Here is a 9,959-nt window from a genome sequence, read left to right as displayed (position 1 = left end):
ATAAACTTTAACCACAGTACCCGACCTCCTCCCATCGGGAAGTATTAACTTTAACGTTAGTTAACGTTAGCTCAAATGTTGGCGAATAAGTCACAAAACGGCCATTTTATTTAAAAAAAATAACCGTCACAACTTCAACATTTTTGTTCGAGCTTACCTGGTTTCGTTTAATTGGAGAGTTAATTCTCTTTGCGGCGTCAGTTTCCAAATCTTTTCGTCCGTTTTCTTCTGCTCAGCAGCAGCAGCACCATCGACTGACTGATTGACACGACCGTCAGTTGGCCGCGGTAAGGCCCGCCGCATCCGGTCAATATTTTCAAAATAAGACACGCAGGTGAAAGGGTGAAAAAGTAAACAAGTAAACGTTTTACCTCGACTCTATTATATTTAATTGGGAAATGTTTTTTCTTTTCTTTTTTTTCACATATAAAACAAATGCTTCCTTAATGCATTGGTACAAATAAACTGTCTACGCGTATAAGTAGAAAATTTACAGCAATGTTAATATGCTACTTACAAAATAATGCATCAGTAATAATGGTCAAACAAAATAATATATGAAGAAATCATTTCGACATGGTTCTGTCTGCATGACTTTTATGTGTTGTAAAAAATGTCCACATTGTTGAATGGCTACATTATTTAATATTCTATGCATCAACACCTATCTGAGAATATTCTATACTTCGAGACAAAATAGCAAATGTACTTTTTTTAGCATAAATATAACATCATATTAATTCTAAACGTCGTAATTAGGTTACATTTGTCTAAGCAATAGAGGCACCACAGTTTCACAGCGAGTGCCAAAGCCTACCTTTATTTTTAATTCACCTAACTTCCGCCCGTGCAATATTTAAGACTTACCAGCTTGCAAGCTAGGGAGAGGCGCGGCTGTCTGACGTCACATCCCTTGAAAAGTGTTTCTGGTTACTTTATCCTGAAGGCACCATGGGCACTGGTTCCTGCTATGAGGTCTGGGGCCCTTCAGGGGCCCTTCAGGGGCCCTAGAGGGGCTTCTATGCAAAAAATAAGATTAGTTGAATGTCGATTTAACTCAATAAAAGTAAGGCTCCTGCCAGTCGAAGTGAAATTGTGCTATATTGATGCTCTGGGTAGTTGCCTGCTTGGTACTCCCGCCTAGTAATGTAAACATTTTATATATAACAATCTATGGCAACAGAGTTCTCAAATTCAGAGGTTATTTATGTCACAGATAATATAAAAGTTAAAGAATAAAGTAACTGAGGTGCACTTTAAGCTGCAAACTAAAGTGGTGCCGTGTGATAGCTGGTTGTTTCCTTATGTAATAATATATTAAGCAAATTTTAATGACACAAATTCAGACTTGAGTTTATATATATATCTCGTTATATCTCTATTCAGATTACAGAATTAGTTCTATTCTAGAGACTATTTGCAGTGAGACCGTTTTAACTCCAAATCTTTCTTTCAACTCGAATGTAGATACTTTCAAAATGCTTTAAATAACAAATGTCTGAAAAAATAAATCTGAAAAACACAGTCACGCACTCTAAAATGAACATTGTTTATTGTCAAGGCAGCACCAATATGGATATTTTATTGAAAGGCAGACACAAACTAGAAGGAAGCAATGCACTTCTCACAAAGAGAGATCTCAATACGGCAAAGCTAAAAACAGAAAAGTTTCATGTCAACAAAAGCTACACAGTTTATAACCACAGTAAAGAAGCGAAAACCAGCGGTGAGAAACTGTTTCTCACGTCAACCCTGTTCCTGACACCCCTCAGAGTTTAATTAAACTCTCAATACATTTGTATAAGTCAACAATGACTTGTACAGATCAGGAGTGTCAAACCTTCAAGGTCAAGGAACGGCGCCACGCAGAGACTTTACTGCAAAGAACATGAAGGTCATTTGGCTTTGAAAGGACTGACCTCTGATTAATCTTGACTCCAGGTGGATTAGATTCATCAAAGGCTACCGGGGACTCTTACCACAGCAAAATGGTAAGAAACAAAAACAAAAAACATAAACCCAATAAATTACAGAATCACCATCCGAATTTTCCTCCCGTTTCTTTATTCACATGAAGAATGAGCTATTTTATGTATTTACCGGAGTAGAGCAGGTCAAGAAGCTTCATTTAACCACAACCTGGTTCTTTCATCCATTGACAACATTTTTAGAGTAATAATGTATCTCCAAAAGGCTCTCAGAGCTAACGCTGAAACGTTGTCACTCGGTTTAAAAACACTATGAAATAACTATACTGCAAAAAAATGTAAATACCAAAGGCCTACTTCAGTGTGTCAAAGTAGACCTTAACTCGTCATCGGCGTTTCAATATTCCTGTAGTTGCAGAAAAATAAAAGGACGCACACATTCCCAACACATGTTAGTATTTCAGATTTTGGATGTGCAGGTATGACTCAAAATGCAACATATCTATTTTTTTATTCAAGCAAAAATAAAGTAATGAGGTTCAGCACTGGATACAATCAGTCGTAATGAACCCTCCTGCATATGCATATAGATAATAAACCTATACAAAAAATGTATTAAATTGTATTTTGCGGTCTATACACGTTTAGTACTGTTGACTCTGCCTATCAGTAATATTATATCTTTATACCCTTTGTACTAGTCAGATCTCTTGTTCCTCTATATTCTTTTTACAAACCACTTCCTCTCACAGAGCTCCTTCTTTTTAGCACCTGTGTGGCGGGTCTAGTTAAGGTGTCAGGACTCAGTTATCATGCATAGTTCAGGTTCTTGTAATCCTCTTGTTCACGTTGGATTTTAATCCTACAACATACAATTTTCTTTTATATTTGTGTAGTTTCCATTTCGGCAGGGATCTTCTTTTGGAATTTCCTCTCTCGATGTGTCATCCATTTTTTCATTCTGGCATGGAGTTGTTGTTTTTTGGGAGGAGGTTTTTCCTTCTCTTCATAGGGAGCGTCGGCTGGGGTGGGAACTGCTGTTGCTGCCGACTTATTGACACCAACAACACAATGTCTACATTTTCAGTTACTCATTCATGCAGACGGCGACAAACTCCGGCCCTTAAACTCTCCAAATATTACCACATTGTTGATTTTCCTCCCCTCCAGCAGCAGAGGTGTCACCCTCTGTGAACTCAGTCATTGAAATGTGCAGACAGGGAGCAATCCTCCTCCTCCTCCTCCTCCAAAAAAAAAAAAAGAGTCTGGGGCGTTTATTTGCCCCACTGTTGGACCCTGTCATACTAATGTACAGGAAGTCCCAAAAAGAGTCAGCAATGTCACCTCACTTCCAGGTTGCGGCAGCGGGTCGAACGCCTGCGCTCCCCTTGGTGCCCTTTGAGCCCAGGGATTGACCCGAGCGGCTCCGGAGGTCACGCTCGGCATTCTCAGTCTGCGCCTGCTCCTCGTCGTACCTGGTGACACGCAGAGGAAGAAGACATACGTGTGAGGGATCTCCTGATCCGTGCCTTCACATGGACCATGGCTTATGTAAACAAGGAGATTTACTCAAACAATAACTGCCTCACTAAACCCTCACTGATCATTATGTCTCATGTGCTTTTACTCCCGTCGATAGCTCAGTTGGTAGAGCGGAGGACTGTAGTGTGTATGTCAGATATCCTTAGGTCGCTGGTTCAAATCTGGCCCGAAGGAGTAACTTTAAACCCATACAAAATATGGTGTGAACACTAACTAAATCAACTGTTAATATAGGTAATTTGTTCATTTTGCAATGAGCAGATTTTAGGACCATAACCTTAATATTTATGACCCCAAAATTGTGATTCTGTACTCGATACTCCAGTCTCGAGTCAACCCGTTGTGAGACTGCTCGTCCAACAGTGAAGACAGTGTGTGCTTTAGCACCTCGTTTACACAGAGTGTATCTTATTCAATGAGTGCTACATCAGGAACATCTGTTCCAAAAAAGAAAGAAAAAAATAATACTACAAAGCACCTAAATTGTGCCACGGAACCGGATTAGAACCAGCGACCTAAAGTTTCCGGGGGTAAGAACTAAATCTGCTACTTCCACTCCCGTCCTCCGCATTGTGGCCGAATGCAACAGTAGCAAAATGCATTCCAGCTTCCTGTTCAGAATCAACTATCGTTGTAACCTCACAAATTACCAGAGTATCTTTCTGTGCGTGTTATAATGAGATTGTCAAATTCTGTTGCTATGCGAACTACAAATTTAAAACTCCTTCGAGCCGGATTTGAACCAGCGACCTAAGGATGCCCGTCACAACCACTACAGTCCTCCGCTCTACCAACTGAGCTATCGAAGGGAAGGTGCCTGCTACTAAAGAAAAACAGAACAGATTTTTCTCAATATAAATACTGAATCTTAAGTGATTGTAATTAGTGCAACAATTACTAAAATGATATTATATTTAGACTCTAAATAGATAAATCCCTATTGTGTAGACCTGCTGCTCCCGCTAAACTATCAGACTTTTTATACTTCAGAAATCACAATCCTGAGTTGTCTCATACCTGCTAAACTACTTACAGTAAATAACAAACCTCTACGGTAAAACAATGTCCACTTCACAATAACTTTTGTTGAATAAAAGCAACATAATAAGATAACAAGTATCTCCATGATGGCAGGGAACAAGTTTAAGGCTGAGCACATGTTGAACCTCACCAATTTGGGAGGTTTTTATTTCTTGTAAATTTGCCACTTTCATCTCAGGGGACATCAAAGTTTTTTTCTAACAAGTTTAGAACTTTTTCTCCGACTATTACCACCTCCCCAACTCTATGATCTTTTTGTAACCTTCAATAGCCCTTTGATGCCGCCAAAGACTAACCACACTTTATCTGCGTCAGAGTGAAATCCCTAAATGACTTTACTCACTTTCCTTCCACAGTGCATCCCAAACCTCATCAGTGGAATATGAACTACTTTAAAATGTGCTCCAGAACAGTATATTCCACAACACACGGTCCAAAGCCACTCCTTCAAGCCGGATTTGAACCTGCGACCTCAGGATATCTCGTGTTTACGCTACAGTCGGGGTCGCAGAGTTTGCCTGCATGCAAAGGGGAGATTCTAGCGTCACTCACAGGACTTGATAGTTGCCCAGGGCCTCTCGGGGCGGACTGCGATTCCAGCGGCAGTCCGGGATGTCCCCGTTGGGCGTGACGATGTTGAGGGTGTCGTTGATGAGGTTGTACTTCAGGATGCGGTCGTTGGCCGTGCTGGAGGTCAGCGAGGGAGAGGCGTTGACCTGAGAATGACGCAGAGAAAGAAAGACACCTTTACAAACATTCAAAGAAGGAGAATGAGTGGCAACTTTGACATCACACACACACTTGATTCCTTGAGTAGAGAAAAGAGTTTCTCACTTAGGAATAATAGGCAAAGTACAGTATTCCTCGCTTTGTATGTGGCACATCATTTTTTTCAGTCACCTCACTCAGGACCGTCTTTGTCTTACACTCCACTTCGGCCCCAAAAATAGATCAGATTGCTTTCCGTTACCAGAAATAGTTCAGGTTTAACCTGGAAACCCAGCGACATTGCAGTGAAATATGACAAGCACGATATTAAGAATGCATAAAAACAAATGAGTCTTAGCTGGAATAACGCACCGAAAGGGTTAAAAGACACGCCTTCGGCACACATTTGAATACCGAGAGGCACACGTACAAACACAGGCGCGTGAAGATCAACCTCGAGGGCATTTAAAGTTGCTCAACACTCAACGCTGAGTCAATGTGTGAGCGTGTTAAGTGTCTTTGGACTCGGCAAAGTATGCAACAGGAACCAGGCGAAGAGAAACAAGATGTTCTGAAACAGCAGAGGTCAACTCTTGGTAAATTCGAACCATTTAATGGGAGTGGTATGCATGTCTGCGCGTCATAACTCCTCCCATTACATGACTCACCTCAATGAGCCACGGCTTGAGCTTGTCATCAATGATGATGTCATACCCGTAACACTCAAAACAGTGCTTGTCATTGTTCATCACGGGCTGGGGGGGAGAAAGACAGAGAGACTGAATTAGGGAGAGGAATTGACCAACACTGTTGGTCATTATGGCATTTATTTCATACTGGATGTACAGGAGAGAGTGATTCAGCAGGAAAGGGTGTGAGCGAACGGAGTAAAAATATACCAGAGGACACACAAAGTAACCTGTGTGTCGAGGCCAGAGAGGGGGAAGTGAGTCCGATCACTTAGTAACAAAAGGGAAGTGTGCCTGAAGTCAAGTGCGCTAAAAACAAAAAGAAATCCCCACGTCGAGGTGGTTTTTACAGGTGTGTGTTTAAAAAGGGAGTCTGCTCAAAATCACTCAGCGCTATAAAACAAATAATAAAAGAACAGGAACCAAGTAGTAACACAAAGACTGGAGTCTGCAACATGTGTGGTGCAGTGGGGTTTGAACCACCCACGGTGTACCCACGGCCCTTTTTCCACGGGTTTATTAGTGTTTGTGGGTTCAAACACTAATAAACGACTCTTTCAAGACAAATTTGAACCAGATCTTCCAACTGTGCAACTGAAGAGAGACAAAGAGTCATAATTCACCAGTAGGACAACTCGTGAACTGTATGTGAATATGTGCAAATAATGATTTGGTCTCAGTTTAAATCAGTCTAAATATCACAGATTGAACATCTCGGTTCCTCCCATTCCTATTTCCTTGTTTCAGGTGCTATCAGACAGTTTCAGGTGCTATCAGACAGTTTCAGGTGCCATCAGACAGTTTCCACAACGTACAGTCCTTGGACTTGAACCGGAACGTTTAGTACTTCCACTACAGGCACTTCATTTGATTATAGGTGTCATAATTAGGACACACTTCCTAAAATCCTTCTAATTCTGCAATGTCAGTCAGCATGTTGGAGTGTCACATATCTTTGGAAAATGTAATTTTGGAGTAAAAAGAAAAGTCCACTTACAGCCACGGCCTTCAGCGACTGCACCATGATCCAGTGGATCTGGTCGAACAGCCGGCTCGTCACCTCCTTCCCTCTGGTGCTCTCTAGGTACAGACGCAGGTTACTGACCGTCCACTTGCCTCCGTGGACGTGGTTGTAGTCATCCTGCGTTGAAAGGGACAAGGTTTACATTTTTCATCTTTTTGGGAGAGTTTTGCATGGAGTTTTGTTGCTAAAAGATGTACATGTCAGCTAATTTGGATCTAGTCAGCAGAGGTGATAGTTCATAAGGACGGCTACAGCACCTGAAGTCTAATGACCATTAAGCTTTTGGAGATTGAATGAAATGAAATAAATAACAAGTCAGGATGTTGCTGCCATTGCTGCTCCTTCGTGAGACTTTATGGAAAAGTGCATTAGCAGAATACCTTCCTCAAAGATGATGTCATAATAACAAGACACACTCACCCCATGCTTTTGGATGGCCACGTTGGTGAGGTGAACAAACATGTTGTCCAGTTCACTGGTGCTGGGCGTGTACTTGACTGTGCAGAACCTACAGAAGCCGAGCTTGTACCTGAGGATGGAACCACAAGCGATTACCGTCTTCATTGATCCAGCTGCCTGCCAGTTCCTCTATTGATCGCTTATAACGCGTCAGAAAATAGTGGAAAATGACCGTTAAAATTCCCCAGAGCCCGAGGTGTTCAAATGGCTTGTTTTATTCTACCAACAGCCCCAAAAAAAGACAAAAGAGAACCGGTTTACTTTCACATATTAGAAAGAGAAGCGTCACATTCTCAATTGCCAATTAATAAATCAACTAGCTGAATTTATTCAAAGTAAGTAAAGTGGGAACGATTTATAGAGAGTGAATCAATCGAGACAAATGTGTCGTCATGGTTTGATTACAGCATAATGAGCTAATATCTCAACTCCGGGCTCACATGTAGCATTTCAGAGGCCGATATGTCGTCACCAGAACGTAGAGGCGCAGGTCGAACTTCTTCCCTCCGATGAGCAGCGGGTTGTCGATGTACAGGGAGATGACGTAGGCCTCCTTGCCACTAGATGCTGCTACAAACCTGAGGGCAAACATCACAAACCACCATCACCGTCATGAGCAGATTTGGATGTTTGACTTGTACAGTAACGGTAACGGTGACTCACGTGGAGGTGCGGCTGTCTCTGGACCACTTCTTGATCTGGGACAGCTTGTTGATGAGGAAGATGCCTTTGCCCTGAGCCTTCCCGCAGGGCTTCATGATCCAGGTGCTGGACGGGTTCTTGCGGTACTCCTCCACAAAGAGGTTGTAATCGGCGGGGAGCATGAACGTCACGGGGACGAAATCTGCACCCAAGGTAGAACACATAAAAACATACATCGCTTTGTGTGGGGGGAAAAAAGAATGAGTGCATTTTTGTCAATCATCTGATGGAGCACCTAAATAGTTGTATTTCCCGTTCTCGTCCTTCTCCGCCAGCGGACTGCCTTCCTTCTCCAGCTCCTTGCGGTAGCGCTTGATGTTCTTGATCATCAGGTCCTTCCTGGTCAGCTCGTAGTGGTTGGGGAAGTGGTTGACCATCTGCTCATCCGACAGGCGGTAGCCGGTGTCCACGCTGAACACATTCCTGATGGTCTGGATGCTCATCCTATAGGCGAGGAACACAAACAAACCTCTCAGCATTATGCTGATCTAAAGGGAGTCGGGAGCCAAGAAATATGTGCATATGTGCTTATATTTTACCAGAATATCTCCATTTTACTTCATGCTTTTTACTCAACTCCATTCATTTGATTGCTTTAGTCACTGGTTACGTTTTACATTCATATGTTGCCTACAAAACACCCGAAAAGACTACAAAATAAAATGCATATTAAAAGATTAAACCAGCAGTGTCCATTCTTTTGTGGCTTGTTGTGCGACATCTTACAGTAAAGCAGTGTCTAGATGTCACGTTTGATATGCATGCAAGTTGTTAGGAGGACGCTGTCATTTAGACAAAATGATAAAAGTTGTCGAAAGAAATGTCCCAAAAAAATGAATACAAATATTTGGAGTAGAGGTATGTTCTTACTTCTTTGCTACTTCAACAATTATTTAACTTGTGACCATTGTGGATGGGCCTTGACCCCAGAGGTGTGAACCATGGACTGATAAGCAGGATTTTGGATAAAGACCCTTTACTTGTGTGTGTTTTTGTACTTTTTTCGTACCTCTCACACTTCCTACTGTGTGTGGTGCTTGCAGACTTTAGTGTCAATGGACCAAAGAGTCACAAGGGATGAGGAGGGGTAACGTGTGGACTCACCAGTAGAAATTCCAGTCGTCGTTTTCCGTGACTTGAACCCATTCCCTCTTCTCGAAGTTGTTGATGAGCACTGATTTCTCAATATCTGTCACCCACTTCACCTTACCGGCCATGATGCCTCCCACTGGGGGTGGAGCACAACAGAAGCAGGTAAAACAGACCTATAGAAGACACACATTCAAGATGCATGCACTGCCAAGTGCCCTACCTGCAGATCAATGTCAGGGAAACAGCCAGTCATCAGCATCGGCTAGCCGGGCTGCTGGCTCTGTTAGCAGGCTGCTGCTGCAGAGGCTGCCGGCCGGACATCACCCAGTCCGGGGATGCAATCTCACCAGAGCCGTGACGCGCGGCGACATACTGTCGGCATCGTGTGTTTTAGCTGCAGCTCACATCAGAATAAAGGCTTTTTTTTATTGATCCCCAGCGCCGTAAAGCTGGACGCAGTGACGAAACGCCCACCGCGAGGCGAACTACTCTTCACAATAAAAGTCAGCGACGTGATGACGTGCACGCGCGATGAACGACTTAATTGCACCTTTTTTTCTTCTTTTTTTAAAGGATTTTTTTTAAGCAAGAAGTGTGTCCGAAGCGTTCAACGACGTCGTTTTTGGGGCTTGGTCCTTCCGGAAGAATTACCTGGCAACGGAGGACGCAGTGATGTCATTGCACGGCGTCGGTGCGACATTGTACCAGCAGGGGGCGGTGTTGAGCTGGGCAGTGTCAAAGCACAATGCTCACATAAATGAAGATTAATATGAA

At 42.7% G+C, this 9,959-nt stretch overlaps 1 protein-coding gene across 1 annotated transcript; it reads right to left on the bottom strand.

Moving 5' to 3' along the window:
* Positions 1-3,273: 3,273 nt before the first annotated feature.
* On the bottom strand, positions 3,274-9,313 carry ttll1 (tubulin tyrosine ligase-like family, member 1; the record flags this gene model as incomplete). Its single annotated transcript, XM_079235821.1, has 9 exons — positions 9,198-9,313; positions 8,329-8,537; positions 8,055-8,235; positions 7,832-7,969; positions 7,353-7,461; positions 6,906-7,049; positions 5,888-5,974; positions 5,064-5,227; positions 3,274-3,403 (listed from the first exon to the last, which is right to left on the bottom strand). Exons 1-9 carry the CDS (start codon positions 9,308-9,310, stop codon positions 3,274-3,276), a joined length of 1,275 nt encoding a protein of 424 aa, XP_079091947.1. The 5' UTR covers positions 9,311-9,313.
* Between the last annotated feature and the right edge of the window lie 646 nt (positions 9,314-9,959).

Source organism: Taurulus bubalis (assembly GCF_910589615.1).
Source record: "Taurulus bubalis genome assembly, chromosome: 20".
NCBI lineage: Eukaryota > Metazoa > Chordata > Actinopteri > Perciformes > Cottidae > Taurulus > Taurulus bubalis.
The sequence above is the reverse complement of the archived record's forward strand: the minus strand, read 5'-3'. Positions and strand labels throughout refer to the sequence as shown.